The sequence below is a fragment of the Oncorhynchus masou genome, chromosome 12 (genome assembly GCF_036934945.1).
Source record: "Oncorhynchus masou masou isolate Uvic2021 chromosome 12, UVic_Omas_1.1, whole genome shotgun sequence".
Classification (NCBI taxonomy): domain Eukaryota; kingdom Metazoa; phylum Chordata; class Actinopteri; order Salmoniformes; family Salmonidae; genus Oncorhynchus; species Oncorhynchus masou.
In genome coordinates this window covers 8,350,316-8,369,652 of record NC_088223.1, presented here as the reverse complement: position 1 = coordinate 8,369,652, position 19,337 = coordinate 8,350,316, and the positions used below count along the sequence as shown (strand labels likewise).

The window sequence follows — 19,337 nt, the reverse complement described above, 5'->3', positions numbered from 1 at the left end:
GCTAACCATGTGTATGTGACAAATAAACATTAGATTTGATTTGATTTGATTTGATTTGATAGCCTCCACATTGACTCTGTACCGGTACCCCCTGTATATAGCCTCCACATTGACTCTGTACCGGTACCCCCTGTATATAGCCTCCACATTGACTCTGTACCGGTACCCCCTGTATATAGCCTCCACATTGACTCTGTACCGGTACCCCCTGTATATAGCCTCCACATTGACTCTGTACCGGTACCCCCTGTATATAGCCTCCACATTGACTCTGTACCGGTACCCCCTGTATACAGCCTCCACATTGACTCTGTGCCGGTACCCCCTGTATTTAGCCTCCACATTGACTCTGTGCCGGTATCCCCTGTATTTAGCCTCCACATTGACTCTGTACCGGTACCCCCTGTATATAGCCTCCACATTGGCTCTGTACCGGTAACCCCTGTATTTAGCTTCCACATTGACTCTGTACCGTAACACCCTGTATATAGCCTCCACATTGACTCTGTACCGTAACACCCTGTATATAGCCTCCACATTGACTCTGTACCGGTACCCCCTGTATATAGCCTCCACATTGACTCTGTACCGTAACACCCTGTATATAGCCTCCACATTGACTCTGTACCGTAACACCCTGTATATAGCCTCCACATTGACTCTGTACCGGTACCCCCTGTATATAGCCTCCACATTGACTCTGTACCGTAACACCCTGTATATAGCCTCCACATTGACTCTGTACCGGTACCCCCTGTATATAGCCTCCACATTGACTCTGTACCGTAACACCCTGTATATAGCCTCCACATTGACTCTGTACCGTAACACCCTGTATATAGCCTCCACATTGACTCTGTACCGTAACACCCTGTATATAGTCTCCACATTGACTCTGTACCGTAACACCCTGTATATAGCCTCCACATTGACTCTGTACCGTAACACCCTGTATATAGCCTCCACATTGACTCTGTACCGTAACACCCTGTATATAGCCTCCACATTGACTCTGTACCGTAACACCCTGTATATAGCCTCCACATTGACTCTGTACCGTAACACCCTGTATATAGCCTCCACATTGACTCTGTACCGTAACACCCTGTATATAGCCTCCACATTGACTCTGTACCGTAACACCCTGTATATAGCCTCCACATTGACTCTGTACCGTAACACCCTGTATATAGCCTCCACATTGACTCTGTACCGTAACACCCTGTATATAGCCTCCACATTGACTCTGTACCGTAACACCCTGTATATAGCCTCCACATTGACTCTGTACCGTAACACCCTGTATATAGCCTCCACATTGACTCTGTACCGTAACACCCTGTATATAGCCTCCACATTGACTCTGTACCGTAACACCCTGTATATAGCCTCCACATTGACTCTGTACCGTAACACCCTGTATATAGCCTCCACATTGACTCTGTACCGTAACACCCTGTATATAGCCTCCACATTGACTCTGTACCGTAACACCCTGTATATAGCCTCCACATTGACTCTGTACCGTAACACCCTGTATATAGCCCCACTATTGTTATTTACAGTTGCTCCTTAATTATTTGTTTTTCTTATCTCGTTCTTTTTGAGTGTTATTTTCTTAAAATTCCATTGTTACTTTAGGGCTTTAAAGTAAGCATTTCACTGTAAGGTCTACCCCTGTTGTATTTGCCTCATTGAACCGCTAGTGTCCCACTTGGCCAAAAGCCATGGAAAATGCAAAGCGGCAAATTCAAATAAAATGATATAAAAATCAAACTTTCATTAAATCACATATGTAAGATACTAAATTAAAGCTGCACTTGTTGGGAATCCAGCCAACATGTCAGATTTTAAAAAGGTTTTTCGGCGAAAGCATAAGAAGCTATTATCTGATGATAGCACAACAGTAAACAAAGAGAGTAGCATATTTCAACCCTGCAGGCGCTACACAAAACGCAGAAATAAAATATAAAACATCCCTTACCTTTGATGAGCTTCTTTTGTTGGCACTCCAATATGTCCCATAAACATCACAATTGGTCCTTTTGTTCGATTAATTCCGTCCATATATATCCAAAAGGTCAATTTATTTGGCTCGTTTGATCCAGAAAAAAACAGCTTCCAATTTGCGCAACGTCACTATAAAATATCTCATAAGATACCTGTAAAAACATTTCAAACTACTTTTGTAATACAACTTTAGGTATTTTTAAATGTTAATAATCGATCAAATTGAAGATGGGTCTTTCTGTGTTCAATACAGGAAGACAACAAACCACCAACGCTACTTTTCAAGTTTTGCGCAACTTTCAACAGTGTTACCCAGTTCCAAGATGGCCGTACTTCTTCATTTCACAAAGGAATAACCTCAACCATTTTCCAAAGCCTGGTAACATCCAGTGGAAGCAGTAGGAACTGCAAACAAGTGCCTAAAAAATATCATTTCCCCATAAGAACTCATTGAATAGACCTCAACATGTTTTTTTTTCAGAATGGTTTGTCCTCTGGGTTTTGCCTGCTACATAAGTTCTGTTATACTCACAGACATGATTCAAACAGTTTTAGAAACTTCAGAGTGTTGTCTATCCAAATGCTAATACTATGCATATCTTATATTCTTGGCATGAGTAGCAGGAAGTTGAAATTGGGCACGCTATTTATCCAAAGTGAAAATGCTGCCCCCTATACCCTAAGGAGTTAACTTGATTCTTTCTGTCTTTTGATCACTCTGTCTTCCTCTGTTTCTGGTGTCACTGTGACTGAGCCATGTTCCATTTCAATCTCTCTGTGTCTCTGTCTGTCTGTCTGTCTGTTTGTCTGTCTGTCTGTCTGTCTGTCTGTCTGTCTGTCTGTCTGTCTGTCTGTCTGTCTGTCTGTCTGTCTGTCTCTCTGTCTCTCTGTGTCTCTGTCTGTGTCTCCGTCTGTGTCTCTGTCTGTGTGTCTCTGTCTGTCTGTGTCTCTGTCTCTGTGTCTCTGTCTGTGTCTCTGTGTCTCTGTCTCTGTCTCTGTGTCTCTGTGTCTCTGTGTCTCTGTGTCTCTGTGTCTCAGTCTCTCTGTCTGTGTCTGTTTCTCTGTCTCTGTCTTTGTGTCTCTGTCTCTGTGTTTATGTCTCTGTGTCTCTGTGTCTCTGTCTGTCTCTCTGTGTCTCTGTCTCTGTGTCTCTGTGTCTCTGTCTCTGAGTCTCTGTCTATGTGTCTCTGTTTCTGTGTCTCTGTCTCTGTGCCTCTGTCCTCTGTGTCTCTGTGTCTCTGTCTGTCTCTCTGTCTGTGTCTGTTTCTCTGTCTCTGTCTTTGTGTCTGTCTCTGTGTCTCTGTCTCTCTGTGTCTCTGTCTCTCTGTGTCTCTGTCTGTCTCTATGTCTGTGTCTCTGTCTCTCTGTGTCTCTGTGTCTCTGTCTGTCTGTCTGTCTGTCTGTCTGTCTGTCTGTCTGTCTGTCTGTCTGTCTGTCTGTCTGTCTGTCTGTCTGTCTGTCTGTCTGTCTGTCTGTCTATGTCTCTGTCTCTGTGTCTCTGTCTCTGTGTCTCTGTGTCTCTGTCTCTGTGTCTCTGCCTCTGTGTCTCTGTCTATGTGTCTCTGTGCCTCTCTCTCTCTCAATTCAATTCAATTCAATTCAAGGGGCTTTATTGGCATGGGAAACATGTGTTAACATTGCCAAAGCAAGTCTCTCTCTGTGTGTCTTTCTCTCTCTCTCCCTTACTTCTCTTTCTGCCACTGAGGCACGGTTTTTGCTCATTAAGCTTCCCTCGATCTCTCTCTCTCTCCTATTTCATCCGTCAATTGTCCTTGTTCTCTCTACCTCCCTCTAACTGCCTCACTCTCTCCCGCTCTCTATCTCTCCCTTACTTTCCCTCACTCGCTCTCTGCAATGGAGGCACGCTTTTTGCTCATCAAGCTTCCCTCCATCTCTCTCCTATTTCATCCCTCAATTGCCCTTCTTCTCTCTCTGTCTCCTGTCCACTCACTGCAGTGGAGGAACGCTCTCCAGTCATCACATCTGTCTGCCTCTCTCTCTCTCTCCTCCTTTTCCTCCATATATCGCCATCAGGACAGGGACAACTGCCACTTCACGCCCTTCACACCATGCATCTCCCTCTCAATTCAATTTCAATTTTAAGGTGCTTTATTGGCATGAGCAGAGCCTGCTGAGCATCTAGTACATGCCATTGGCCAGTGTATGAGTTGGGGTTGGGCCTGTTTGCCTGCTCATGGCTTCTCTCTCTCTCTCTCTCTCTCTCTCTCTCTCTCTCTCAATTCAATTCAATTTAAGGGGCTTTATTGTCATGGGAAACACATGTTTACATTGCCAAAGCACGTGACATAGATAATAAACAAAAGTGAAATAAACATTACAAATGTGCAGCAAACATTACACTTACAAAAGTTCCAAAATAATAAATACATTTAAAATGTTTCTGGGATAATGGTGTTGATGTGAGCCTTGACCAGCCTTTCAAAGCATTCCATGACTACAGACGTGAGTGCTATGGGTCGGGAGTCATTTAGACAGGTTACCTTAGTGTTCTTGGGCACAGGGACTATGATGGTCTGCTTGAAACATGTTGGTAATACAGACTCAGACAGGGAGAGGGAGAAATCACTTGTCAGTTGGTCAGCGCATGCTCAGAGTACACGTCCTGGTAATCTGTCTGGCCCTGTGGCCTTGTGAATGTTGATCTGTTTAAAGGTCTTACTCACATCGGCTGCGGAGAGCGTGATCACACTGTCATCCGGGAAAAGCTGTTGCTCTCATGCATGTTTCAGTGTTACTTGCCTGGAAGTGAGCATAGAAGTTATGTAGTTCGTCTGGTAGGCTTGTGTCCCTGGGCAGCTCTCGGCTGTGCTTCCCTTTGTAGTCTGTAATAGTTTGCAAGCCCTGCCACATCTGACGAGCATCGGAGCCAGTGTCGTATGATTCAATCTTAGTCCTGTATTGAGGCTTTGCCTGTTTGATGGTTCGTCGGAGGGCATAGCGGGATTTCTTATAAACTTCTGGGTTAGAGGCCTGCTCCTTGAATGCCGCAGCTCTACCCTTTAGCTCGGTGCGAATGTTGCCTGTAATCCATGGCTTCTGGTTGGAGTATGTACGTACAGTCACTGTAGGGATGACGTCCTCAATGCACTTATTGATGAAGCCAGTGACTGATGTGGTGTACTCCTCAACGCCGTCGGAATAATTCAGGAACATACTCCAGTCTGTGCTAGAAAAACATTCTTGTCGTTTAGCATCTGCTTGATCTGACCACTTTTTTATTGACCGAGTCACTGATGCTTTCTGTTTAATTTTTGCTTGTAAGCAGGAATCATGAGGATATAATTCTGGTCAGATTTGCCAAATGGAGGGCATGGGAGAGCTTTGTAAACTTCTCTGTGTGTAGAGTAAAGGTGGTTTAGAGTATTTTCCCTCTGGATGCACATTTAACATGCTGATAGAAATTTGGTAGAACTGATTTAGAATCCCTTCATTAAAGTCTCCGACTATCAGCAGCGCCACCTCTGGGTGAGCGGTTTCCTGTTAGTTTATGGCGGAATACAGCTCGAGTACAGTTTTAGTGCCAACTTGGCTCTGTGGTGACATGCTCGAAATCTCAGTTTCCTTCTCCAGCAAATCACGGGGATCTGGGCCTGGTCGGGTGTCTGCAGTATATCCCTCGCGTTCGACTCACTGAAGAAGAACTCCTTGTCCTATTTGATGCGAATTATCCCAGTTCTGATGTCCAGAAGCTATTTTCGGTCATAAGAGACTTCGGTCATAAGAGACTGTAGCAGCAACATTATGTACAAAACGAGTTACAAACAATGAGAAAAAGCAAACAAAAAAAGCATGATTGGTTGAGAGCCGGTAAGACGGCAGCCCTCCCCTCCGGCACCATCACCTAGAGCTGAAGAAACAGAGAAAGAGAGATATACAGGAGCACACACACACACAAGCAAAGTTTCTGTAAGTGCCTGCTTCTCTAGGGAAACATTATTGATATCTGTAGCAGAGAGGATATTAGGAGGAGAGTGATGGGTGGTATTGGTGTCTGTAGCAGAGAGAATATAGGGAGGAAAGTGATGGGTGGTATTGGTGTCTGTAGCAGAGAGGATATTATGAGCAGAGAGAATATAGGGAGGAAAGTGATGGGTGGTATTGGTGTCTAGCAGAGAGGATAAAGGGAGCAGAGAGAATATAGGGAGGAAAGTGATGGGTGTTATTGGTGTCTGTAGCAGAGAGGATATAGGGAGCAGAGAGAATATAGGGAGGAAAGTGATGGGTGTTATTGGTGTCTGTAGCAGAGAGGATATTATGAGCAGAGAGAATATAGGGAGGAAAGTGATGGGTGGCAGTGGTGTCTGTAGCAGAGAGAATATAGGGAGGAAAGTGATGGGTGGTATTGGTGTCTGTAGCAGAGAGGATATAGGGAGCAGAGAGAATATAGGGAGGAAAGTGATGGGTGGCATTGGTGTCTGTAGCAGAGAGGATATTATGAGCAGAGATAATATAGGGAGGAATGTGATGGGTGGTATTGGTGTCTGTAGCAGAGAGGATACTAGGAGCAGAGAGAATTTAGGCAGTAAAGTGATGGTGGTATTGGTGTCTGTAGCAGAGAGGTTGTAGGGAGCAGAGAGGATATAGGGAGGAAGGTGATGGGTGGTATTGGTGTCTGTAGCAGAGAGGATATAGGGAGCAGAGAGAATATAGGGAGGAAAGTGATGGGTGGAATTGGTGTCTGTAGCAGAGAGGATATTGGAAGGAGAGTGATGGGTGGTATTGGTGTCTGTAGCAGAGAGAATATAGGGAGGGAAGTGATGGGTGGTATTGGTGTCTATAGCAGAGAGAATATAGGGAGCAGAGAGAATATAGGGAGGAAAGTGATGAGTGGTATTGGTGTCTGTATCAGAGAGGATATAGGGAGCAGAGAGAATATAGCGAGGAAAGTGATGGGTGGTATTGGTGTCTGTAGCAGAGAGAATATAGGGAGGAAAGTGATGGGTGGTATTGGTGTCTGTAGCAGAGAGAATATTAGGAGCAGAGAGAATATAGGGAGGAAAGTGATGGGTGGTATTGGTGTCTGTAGCAGAGAGAATATAGGGAGGAAAGTGATGGGTGGTATTGGTGTCTGTAGCAGAGAGAATATTAGGAGCAGAGAGAATATAGGGAGGAAAGTGATGGGTGGTATTGGTGTCTGTAGCAGAGAGGATATTATGAGCAGAGAGAATATAGGGAGGAAAGTGATGGGTGGTATTGGTGTCTGTAGCAGAGAGAATATAGGGAGGAAAGTGATGGGTGGTATTGGTGTCTGTAGCAGAGAGAATATTAGGAGCAGAGAGAATATAGGGAGGAAAGTGATGGGTGGTATTGGTGTCTGTAGCAGAGAGAATATAGGGAGGAAAGTGATGGGTGGTATTGGTGTCTGTAGCAGAGAGAATATTAGGAACAGAGAGAATATAGGGAGGAAAGTGATGGGTGGTATTGGTGTCTGTAGAAGAGAGGATATTATGAGCAGAGAGAATATAGGGAGGAAAGTGATGGGTGGTATTGGTGTCTGTAGCAGAGAGAATATAGGGAGGAAAGTGATGGGTGGTATTGGTGTCTGTAGCAGAGAGAATATTAGGAGCAGAGAGAATATAGGGAGGAAAGTGATGGGTGGTATTGGTGTCTGTAGCAGAGAGGATATTTGGAGCAGAGAGAATATAGGGAGGAAAGTGATGGGTGGTATTGGTGTCTGTAGCAGAGAGAATATAGGGAGGAAAGTGATGGGTGGCATTGGTGTCTGTAGCAGAGAGAATATAGGGAGGAAAGTGATGGGTGGTATTGGTGTCTGTAGCAGAGAGAATATTAGGAGCAGAGAGAATATAGGGAGGAAAGTGATGGGTGGTATTGGTGTCTGTAGCAGAGAGGATATTATGAGCAGAGATAATATAGGGAGGAAAGTGATGGGTGGTATTGGTGTCTGTAGCAGAGAGGATATTTGGAGCAGAGAGAATATAGGGAGGAAAGTGATGGGTGGCATTGGTGTCTGTAGCAGAGAGAATATAGGGAGGAAAGTGATGGGTGGTATTGGTGTCTGTAGCAGAGAGAATATTAGGAGCAGAGAGAATATAGGGAGGAAAGTGATGGGTGGCATTGGTGTCTGTAGCAGAGAGGATATTATGAGCAGAGATAATATAGGGAGGAAAGTGATGGGTGGTATTGGTGTCTGTAGCAGAGAGGATACTAGGAGCAGAGAGAATTTAGGCAGTAAAGTGATGGTGGTATTGGTGTCTGTAGCAGAGAGGATATAGGGAGCAGAGAGAATATAGGGAGGAAAGTGATGGGTGGAATTGGTGTCTGTAGCAGAGAGAATATTGGAAGGAGAGTGATGGGTGGTATTGGTGTCTGTAGCAGAGAGAATGCAGAGAGGAAAGTGATGGATGGTATTGGTGTCTGTAGCAGAGAGGATATTGGGAGGAGAGTGATGGGTGGTATTGGTGTCTGTAGCAGAGAGAATATAGGGAGGAAAGTGATGGATGGTATTGGTGTCTGTAGCAGAGAGGATATTGGGAGGAGAGTGATGGGTGGTATTGGTGTCTGTAGCAGAGAGGATATTGGGAGGAGAGTGATGGGTGGTATTGGTGTCTGTAGCAGAGAGAATATAGGGAGGAAAGTGATGGATGGTATTGGTGTCTGTAGCAGAGAGAATATAGGGAGGGAAGTGATGGGTGGTATTGGTGTCTGTAGCAGAGAGAATATAGGGAGGAGAGTGATGGGTGGTATTGGTGTCTTTAGCATAGAGGATATAGGGAGCAGAGAGAATATAGGGAGGAAAGTGATGGGTGGTATTGATGTCTGTAGAAGAGAGGATCTAGGGAGCAGAGAGAATATAGGGAGGAAAGTGATGTGTGGTATTGGTGTCTGTAGCAGAGAGGATATAGGGAGCAGAGAGAATATAGGGAGGAAAGTGATGGGTGGTATTGGTGTCTGTAGCAGAGAGGATATTTGGAGCAGAGAGAATATAGGGAGGAAAGTGATGGGTGTTATTGGTGTCTCTGGCAGAGAGGATATTATTCGCCGAGAGAATATAGGGAGGGAAGTGATGGGTGGTATTGGTGTCTGTAGCAGAGAGAATATAGGGAGGGAAGTGATGGGTGGTATTGGTGTCTGTAGCAGAGAGAATATAGGGAGGAGAGTGATGGGTGGTATTGGTGTCTCTGGCAGAGAGGATATTATTCGCCGAGAGAATATAGGGAGGAAAGTGATGGGTGGTATTGGTGTCTGTAGCAGAGAGGATATTATGAGCAGAGAGAATATAGTGAGGAAAGTGATGGGTGGTATTGGTGTCTGTAGCAGAGAGAATATAGGGAGGAAAGTGATGGGTGGTATTGGTGTCTGTAGCAGAGAGGATATAGGGAGCAGCGAGAATATGGGGAGGAAAGTGATGGGTGGTATTGGTGTCTGTAGCAGAGAGAATATAGGGAGGAAAGTGATGGGTGGTTTTGGTGTCTGTAGCAGAGAGAATATAGGGAGGAAAGTGATGGGTGGTATTGGTGTCTGTAGCAGAGAGAATATAGGGAGGAAAGTGATGGGTGGTATTGGTGTCTGTAGCAGAGAGGATATTTGGAGCAGAGAGAATATAGGGAGGAAAGTGATGGGTGTTATTGGTGTCTCTGGCAGAGAGGATATTATTCGCCGAGAGAATATAGGGAGGAAAGTGATGGGTGGTATTGGTGTCTGTAGCAGAGAGGATATTATGAGCAGAGAGAATATAGTGAGGAAAGTGATGGGTGGTATTGGTGTCTGTAGCAGAGAGAATATAGGGAGGAAAGTGATTGGTGGTATTGGTGTCTGTAGCAGAGAGGATATAGGGAGCAGCGAGAATATGGGGAGGAAAGTGATGGGTGGTATTGGTGTCTGTAGCAGAGAGAATATAGGGAGGAAAGTGATGGGTGGTATTGGTGTCTGTAGCAGAGAGAATATAGGGAGGAAAGTGATGGGTGGTATTGGTGTCTGTAGCAGAGAGGATATTTGGAGCAGAGAGAATATAGGGAGGAAAGTGATGGGTGTTATTGGTGTCTGTAGCAGAGAGGATATAGGGAGGAGAGTCATGGGTGGTATTGGTGTCTGTAGCAGAGAGGATATTATGAGCAGAGAGAATATAGGGAGGAAAGTGATGGGTGGTATTGGTGTCTGTAGCAGAGAGGATATTATGAGCAGAGAGAATATAGGGAGGAAAGTGATGGGTGGTATTGGTGTCTGTAGCAGAGAGGATATAGGGAGCAGAGAGAATATAGGGAGGAAAGTGATGGGTGGTATTGGTGTCTGTAGCAGAGAGGATAAAGGGAGGAGAGTGATGGGTGGTATTGGTGTCTGTAGCAGAGAGAATATTGGGAGCAGAGAGAATATAGGGAGGAAAGTGATGGATGGTATTGGTGTCTGTATCAGAGAGAATATAGGGAGCAGAGAGAATATAGGGAGGAGAGTGATGGGTGGTATTGGTGTCTATAGCAGAGAGAATATAGGGAGCAGAGAGAATATAGGGAGGAAAGTGATGGGTGGTATTGGTGTCTGTATCAGAGAGAATATAGGGAGCAGAGAGAATATAGGGAGGAAAGTGATGGGTGGTATTGGTGTCTGTATCAGAGAGAATATAGGGAGCAGAGAGAATATAGGGAGGAGAGTGATGGGTGGTATTGGTGTCTGTAGCAGAGAGGATATTGGGAGGAGAGTGATGGGTGGTATTGGTGTCTATAGCAGAGAGAATATAGGGAGCAGAGAGAATATAGGGAGGAAAGTGATGGGTGGTATTGGTGTCTGTAGAAGAGAGGATATTGGGAGCAGAGAGAATATAGGGAGGAAAGTGATGGGTGGTATTGGTGTCTGTAGCAGAGAGGATATTATGAGCAGAGAGAATATAGGGAGGAAAGTGATGGGTGGTATTGGTGTCTGTAGCAGAGAGGATATTAGGAGCAGAGAGAATTTAGGGAGGAAAGTGATGTGTGGTATTGGTGTCTGTAGCAGAGAGGATATAGGGAGCAGAGAGAATATAGGGAGGAAAGTGATGGGTGGTATTGGTGTCTGTAGCAGAGAGGATACTAGGAGCAGAGAGAATTTAGGCAGTAAAGTGATGGGTGGTATTGGTGTCTGTAGCAGAGAGAATACAGAGAGGAAAGTGATGGATGGTATTGGTGTCTGTAGCAGAGAGGATATTGGGAGCAGAGAGAATATAGGGAGGAAAGTGATGGGTGGTATTGGTGTCTGTAGCAGAGAGGATAAAGGGAGGAGAGTGATGGGTGGTATTGGTGTCTGTAGCAGAGAGAATATTGGGAGCAGAGAGAATATAGGGAGGAAAGTGATGGATAGTACTGGTGTCTGTAGCAGAGAGGATATTATGAGCAGAGAGAATATAGGGAGGAAAGTGATGGGTGTTATTGGTGTCTGTAGCAGAGAGGATATAGGGAGCAGAGAGAATATAGGGAGGAAAGTGATGGGTGTTATTGGTGTCTGTAGCAGAGAGGATATTATGAGCAGAGAGTATATAGGGAGGAAAGTGATGGGTGGCATTGGTGTCTGTAGCAGAGAGAATATAGGGAGGAAAGTGATGGGTGGTATTGGTGTCTGTAGCAGAGAGAATATAGGGAGGAAAGTGATGGGTGGTATTGGTGTCTGTAGCAGAGAGGATATTATGAGCAGAGAGAATATAGGGAGGAAAGTGATGTGTGGCATTGGTGTCTGTAGCAGAGAGAATATAGGTAGGAATGTGATGGGTGGTATTGGTGTTTTTAGCAGAGAGAATATTAGGAGCAGAGAGAATATAGGGAGGAAAGTGATGGGTGGCATTGGTGTCTGTAGCAGAGAGGATATTATGAGCAGAGATAATATAGGGAGGAAAGTGATGGGTGGTATTGGTGTCTGTAGCAGAGAGGATACTAGGAGCAGAGAGAATTTAGGCAGTAAAGTGATGGTGGTATTGGTGTCTGTAGCAGAGAGGTTATAGGGAGCAGAGAGGATATAGGGAGGAAGGTGATGGGTGGTATTGGTGTCTGTAGCAGAGAGGATATAGGGAGCAGAGAGAATATAGGGAGGAAAGTGATGGGTGGAATTGGAGTCTGTAGCAGAGAGGATATTGGAAGGAGAGTGATGGGTGGTATTGGTGTCTGTAGCAGAGAGAATATAGGGAGCAGAGAGAATATAGGGAGGAGAGTGATGGGTGGTATTGGTGTCTGTAGCAGAGAGGATATTGGGAGGAGAGTGATGGGTGGTATTGGTGTCTATAGCAGAGAGAATATAGGGAGCAGAGAGAATATAGGGAGGAAAGTGATGGGTGGTATTGGTGTCTGTAGAAGAGAGGATATTGGGAGCAGAGAGAATATAGGGAGGAAAGTGATGGGTGGTATTGGTGTCTGTAGCAGAGAGGATATTATGAGCAGAGAGAATATAGGGAGGAAAGTGATGGGTGGTATTGGTGTCTGTAGCAGAGAGGATATTAGGAGCAGAGAGAATTTAGGGAGGAAAGTGATGTGTGGTATTGGTGTCTGTAGCAGAGAGGATATAGGGAGCAGAGAGAATATAGGGAGGAAAGTGATGGGTGGTATTGGTGTCTGTAGCAGAGAGGATACTAGGAGCAGAGAGAATTTAGGCAGTAAAGTGATGGGTGGTATTGGTGTCTGTAGCAGAGAGAATACAGAGAGGAAAGTGATGGATGGTATTGGTGTCTGTAGCAGAGAGGATATTGGGAGCAGAGAGAATATAGGGAGGAAAGTGATGGGTGGTATTGGTGTCTGTAGCAGAGAGGATAAAGGGAGGAGAGTGATGGGTGGTATTGGTGTCTGTAGCAGAGAGAATATTGGGAGCAGAGAGAATATAGGGAGGAAAGTGATGGATAGTACTGGTGTCTGTAGCAGAGAGGATATTATGAGCAGAGAGAATATAGGGAGGAAAGTGATGGGTGTTATTGGTGTCTGTAGCAGAGAGGATATAGGGAGCAGAGAGAATATAGGGAGGAAAGTGATGGGTGTTATTGGTGTCTGTAGCAGAGAGGATATTATGAGCAGAGAGAATATAGGGAGGAAAGTGATGGGTGGCATTGGTGTCTGTAGCAGAGAGAATATAGGGAGGAAAGTGATGGGTGGTATTGGTGTCTGTAGCAGAGAGAATATAGGGAGGAAAGTGATGGGTGGTATTGGTGTCTGTAGCAGAGAGGATATTATGAGCAGAGAGAATATAGGGAGGAAAGTGATGTGTGGCATTGGTGTCTGTAGCAGAGAGAATATAGGTAGGAATGTGATGGGTGGTATTGGTGTTTTTAGCAGAGAGAATATTAGGAGCAGAGAGAATATAGGGAGGAAAGTGATGGGTGGCATTGGTGTCTGTAGCAGAGAGGATATTATGAGCAGAGATAATATAGGGAGGAAAGTGATGGGTGGTATTGGTGTCTGTAGCAGAGAGGATACTAGGAGCAGAGAGAATTTAGGCAGTAAAGTGATGGTGGTATTGGTGTCTGTAGCAGAGAGGTTATAGGGAGCAGAGAGGATATAGGGAGGAAGGTGATGGGTGGTATTGGTGTCTGTAGCAGAGAGGATATAGGGAGCAGAGAGAATATAGGGAGGAAAGTGATGGGTGGAATTGGAGTCTGTAGCAGAGAGGATATTGGAAGGAGAGTGATGGGTGGTATTGGTGTCTGTAGCAGAGAGAATGCAGAGAGGAAAGTGATGGATGGTATTGGTGTCTGTAGCAGAGAGGATATTGGGAGGAGAGTGATGGGTGGTATTGGTGTCTGTAGCAGAGAGAATATAGGGAGGGAAGTGATGGGTGGTATTGGTGTCTGTAGCAGAGAGAATATAGGGAGGGAAGTGATGGGTGGTATTGGTGTCTGTAGCAGAGAGGATATAGAGAGGAGAGTGATGGGTGGTATTGGTGTCTGTAGCAGAGAGGATATAGGGAGCAGAGATAATATAGGGAGGAAAGTGATGGGTGGTATTGATGTCTGTAGAAGAGAGGATCTAGGGAGCAGAGAGAATATAGGGAGGAAAGTGATGTGTGGTATTGGTGTCTGTAGCAGAGAGGATATAGGGAGCAGAGAGAATATAGGGAGGAAAGTGATGGGTGGTATTGGTGTCTATAGCAGAGAGGATATTATGAGCAGAGAGAATATAGGGAGGAAAGTGATGGGTGTTATTGGTGTCTGTAGCAGAGAGGATATTATGAGCAGAGAGAATATAGGGAGGAAAGTGATGGGTGGTATTGATGTCTGTAGCAGAGAGGATATAGGGAGCAGAGAGAATATAGGGAGGAAAGTGATGGGTGGTATTGGTGTCTTTAGCAGAGAGGATATAGGGAGGAGAGTCATGGGTGGTATTGGTGTCTGTAGCAGAGAGGATATTATGAGCAGAGAGAATATAGGGAGGAAAGTGATGGGTGGTATTGGTGTCTGTAGCAGAGAGGATATTTGGAGCAGAGAGAATATAGGGAGGAAAGTTATGGGTGTTATTGGTGTCTGTAGCAGAGAGAATATAGGGAGGAGAGTCATGGGTGGTATTGGTGTCTGTAGCAGAGAGGATATTATGAGCAGAGAGAATATAGGGAGGAAAGTGATGGGTGGTATTGGTGTCTGTAGCAGAGAGGATATTATGAGCAGAGAGAATATAGGGAGGAAAGTGATGGGTGGTATTGGTGTATGTAGCAGAGAGGATATTATGCGCAGAGAGAATATAGGGAGGAAAGTGATGGGTGGTATTGATGAACATAAGAGGGCAGTTATCACACCTCCACACATGTACCAATCAACACTGAGGCTGAGTCTCAAATACAGTGCACTGGACCAGGGGCGCACACGGGGTCTCTGCAGTTCAGAAAATGTTTCTATCCTCTCTTTTGTAAGGGCGGCAGATCATTTAAATATTTTGAGGTATGGTTGGGACACAACTCTGCAACCGTGAGTGAGAGTGTCATTCCAGGTGATCTAATCTGTTGTGTTATGCTGTCATATGTTGTAACTCACTACGACCAGTGATGGTGTCTTGTGATAGACTCATGTGTGTCTTTGTGTCAATTAATAATAGTTGACCGAGTCAGTAGTTTTCAGTTCTCTCCACAGGGATCCTCAGCCATTCCAAGAGCTGGCTCACCTGATTCAACTCGTTAATAAACACAATAGTAACAACTACGTAATTTTAACAATATAATATGGGTATTATCCTGTGTGGTTCTGCAAAGTACCTTTGAAGGTTCTTTATAGAAACATTCTCCATAAAGGTTCTATGAAAAAAATATATATAATGAAGTATTATTCTATATGTACACCCCAAAAGGACTGTAATAGCAAAACTCTTTTAAACTGCTATTTAGAACATTTTGTCAATGGTTCTTTATAGAACCTTATCAACGTAGTTCTTTATAGAACCTTAGGAAAGGGTTCTTTATAGCACCATACAGATTTAATATAGAACCTTATCAACATAGTTCTTTATAGAACCTTAGGAAAGCGTTCTTTATAGCACCATACAGGTTTAAAATAGAACCTTATGAATGTAGTTCTTTATAGAACCTTAGGAAAGGGTTCTTTATAGCACCATACAGGTTTAATATAGAACCTTATCAACGTAGTTCTTTATAGAACCTTAGCAAAGGGTTCTTTATAGCACCATACAGGTTTAATATAGAACCTTATGAATGTAGTTCTTGATAGAACCTTCAAAAGAAGGAGGTCCGTTATGGTCACCAGCCAAATAACCCTTATTTTGGCACCGTAGAGGTCCATTTTGTTTGTGTGTGTTGGTGCCATTTAAGATGCTCTCGTATGGAGACGGTTTTCACTGTTACATCAGCCTCTTTTGAAGGATGAGTTCTGGATCTCTAGACATCCGGCACGATGAATAATTACTTTAGAAAAATACAAGTTGACAGATTGATGCTTTCACGATTTTGAAGTGCTCTCTCTCGTCCGCCACTAAGGAAAAGATCAGGCAGCTTAAAGGGCTGTTTTCAAACACATTTAAAAGATTAAACAAGTTGGGGAATGCTGCGTTAGAACACAGACACATCATCAGGGAAACAGACAGTTTGACTGACAGGGGCATCGTGTAATCTAGATCAAGGGCTGTGATTGGTTTAAACCTTGAACTGTTATTATCCAACCTTGAGGCTTTTTAATTCCTCGGCCCCTGAGGCTCCAACCTTCCACCACTCCAAAGATGTCATGTTTGGAAATAGGATTTGCGTGTGGGGGGGAATATGTTTGTTTCTGTTCAGACCACTTCCTGGAGTCTGGTTTCGTCTATTATTGATGGGAGGTGGGAAAGGGAATATATGAGAGAGAGAGAGAGAGAGAGAGACTTAGTGAGCATAGCCTTGCTATTGAGAAAGGACGCCGTAGGCAGACATGGCTCTCAAGAGAAGACAGGCTATGTGCTCACTGCCCACAAAATGAGGTGGAAACTGAGCTGCACTTCCTAACCTCCTGCCCAATGTATGACCGTATTAGCGAGACATATTTCCCTCAGATTACACAGATCCATAAAGAATTCGAAAACAAATCCAATTTTGAAAAACTCCCATATCTACTAGGTGAAATTCCACAGTGTGCCATCACAGCAGCAAGATTTGTGACCTGTTGCCACGAGAAAAGGGCAACCAGTGAAGAACAAACACCATTGTAAATACAACCCATATTTATGCTTGTTTATTTTATCTTGTGTCCTTTAACCATTTGTACATTGTGAAAACACTGTATATATATAATATGACATTTATAATGTCTTTATTGTTTTGAAACTTCTGTATGTGTAATGTTTACTGTTCATTTTTATTGTTTTTCACTTTATATATTCACTTTATATATTATCTACCTCACTTGCTTTGGCAACAGATGTTTCCCATGCCAATAAAGCCCTTGAATTGAAATGAGAGTGAGAGAGAGTGAGAGAGAGAGTGAGAGAGAGAGTGAGAGAGTGAGAGAGAGAGTGAGAGAGAGAGCGAGAGAGTGAGAGAGAGAGTGAGAGAGAGAGTGAGAGAGAGTGAGAGAGTGAGAGAGTGAGAGAGAGAGAGAGAGAGCGAGAGAGAGAGAGAGAGAGAGAGGGAGAGAGAGAGGGGGGGGAGAGAGAGAGAGAGAGAGAGAGAGAGAGAGAGGGGGTGGGATAGAGAGAGAGAGAGAGAGAGAGAGAGAGAGAGAGAGAGAGAGAGAGAGAGAGGGGGGGATAGAGAGAGGGGGGATAGAGAGAAGAGGGACACTATAAAGAGCCCATGAAGAGGTACACGACACACACACCTCCCCGTAGCAACACACACACACACCTCCCCATAGCAACACACGCCTCCCCGTAGCAACACACACATCTCCCCATAACAACACACACACCTCCCCATAACAACACACACAGCTCCCCATAACAACACACACACCTCCCTGTATTAACACACACACCTCCCCATAGCAACACACACACCTCACCATAACAACACACACACCTCCCCGTAGCAACACACACACCTCCCCATAACAACACACACACCTCCCCATAACAACACACACACCTCCCCGTAGCAACACACACACCTCCCCATAACAACACACACACCTCCCCATAGCAACACACACACCTCCCCTTAGCAACACACACACCTCCCCATAACAACACAGACACCTCCCCATAACAACACACACACCTCCCCGTAGCAACACACACACCTCTCCATAACAACACACACACCTCCCCGTAGCAACACACACACCTCCCGGTAGCAACACACACACCTCCCCATAACAAAACACACACCTCCCCGTGGCAAGACATGAAGACATAAAGACATAAAGACATAAAGACAGACATAAAGACAGACATAAAGACATAAAGACATAAAGACATAAAGACATAAAGACAGACATAAAGACAGACATAAAGACATAAAGACAGACATAAAGACAGACATAAAGACATAAAGACAGACATGAAGACATAAAGACATAAAGACATAAATACATAAAGACATAAAGACAGACATAAAGACAGACATAAAGACAGACATAAAGACATAAAGACATAAAGACATAAAGACAGACATAAAGACATAAAGACAGACATAAAGACAGACATAAAGACATAAAGAGACATGAAGACATAAGGACATAAAGACAGACATGAAGACATAAAGACATAAAGACATAAAGACAGACATAAAGACAGACATAAAGACATAAAGACAGACATAAAGACATAAAGACATAAAGACAGACATAAAGACAGACATAAAGACATAAAGACAGACATGAAGACATAAAGACAGACATGAAGACATAAAGACATAAAGACATAAATACATAAAGACATAAAGACAGACATAAAGACAGACATAAAGACATAAAGACAGACATGAAGACATAAAGACATAAAGACATAAATACATAAAGACATAAAGACAGACATAAAGACAGACATAAAGACATAAAGACAGACATGAAGACAGACATAAAGACATTAAGACAGACATAAAGACATGAAAACATAATGACATAAAGACATAAAGACATAAAGACAGACATGAAGACATAAAGACATAAAGACATGAAGACAGACAAAGACAGACATAAAGACAGACATAAGGACATGAAGACAGACATAAAGACATAAAGACATGAAGACACAAAGACATAAAGACATAAAGACATTAAGACAGACATAAAGACATAAAGACATAAAGACAGACATGAAGACATAAAGACATAAATACATGAAGACAGACAAAGACAGACATAAAGACAGACATAAAGACATGAAGACAGACATAAAGACCTGAAGACAGACATAAAGACATGAAGACATGAAGACATAAAGATTTAAAGACATAAAGATTTAAAGATTTAAATGCGGTAGCCTGGGTCGGGTAGCCTAGTGGTTAGAGCGTTGGACTAATAACCAAAAGGTTGCAAGTTCAAATCCCCGATCGGACAAGGTACAAATCTGTCATTCTGCCATTGAACAGGCAGTTGATCCACTGTTCCTAGGCTGCCATTGCAAATAAGAATTTGTACTTAACTGACCTGCCTAGTAAAATAAAGGTCAAATAATAAATAAAAAACATGAAGATTTAAAGACATAAAGGCCGAGACATTAAGACAGGTGATAATTGTTCATAATGTTTGCATGATGACTCACTAAAAAAAGCAGAGGAAATAGAGAGTTTCCATCCTCTTCAGGAATCAGATGATAAGGCTGTTTTCATGTCTTCCACAGCTGTTTGTGTGGTGGTAATGGGGAAGAAGCACCTGCTAGACATTAAGAACTCCATCAATCAGTCTGCTCTGTCTTCCCCTCATCCCCTCCAGACGTTTACACTATTCCCCATGATGGTGATGGAAGTAACTCATTATAAAACAGTAGAAAAAG

At 43.8% G+C, this 19,337-nt stretch overlaps 1 protein-coding gene across 1 annotated transcript in view; it reads right to left on the bottom strand.

Moving 5' to 3' along the window:
• LOC135549001 (golgin subfamily A member 6-like protein 1) overlaps positions 1-5,184 on the bottom strand; it is a 51,420-nt gene extending 46,236 nt beyond the window's left edge. The window contains exon 1 of the mRNA XM_064979073.1: positions 4,942-5,184. Coding sequence (XP_064835145.1) covers positions 4,942-5,184 — 243 coding nt within the window. The remainder of the gene's footprint in view (positions 1-4,941) is intronic.
• Positions 5,185-19,337: the final 14,153 nt, after the last annotated feature.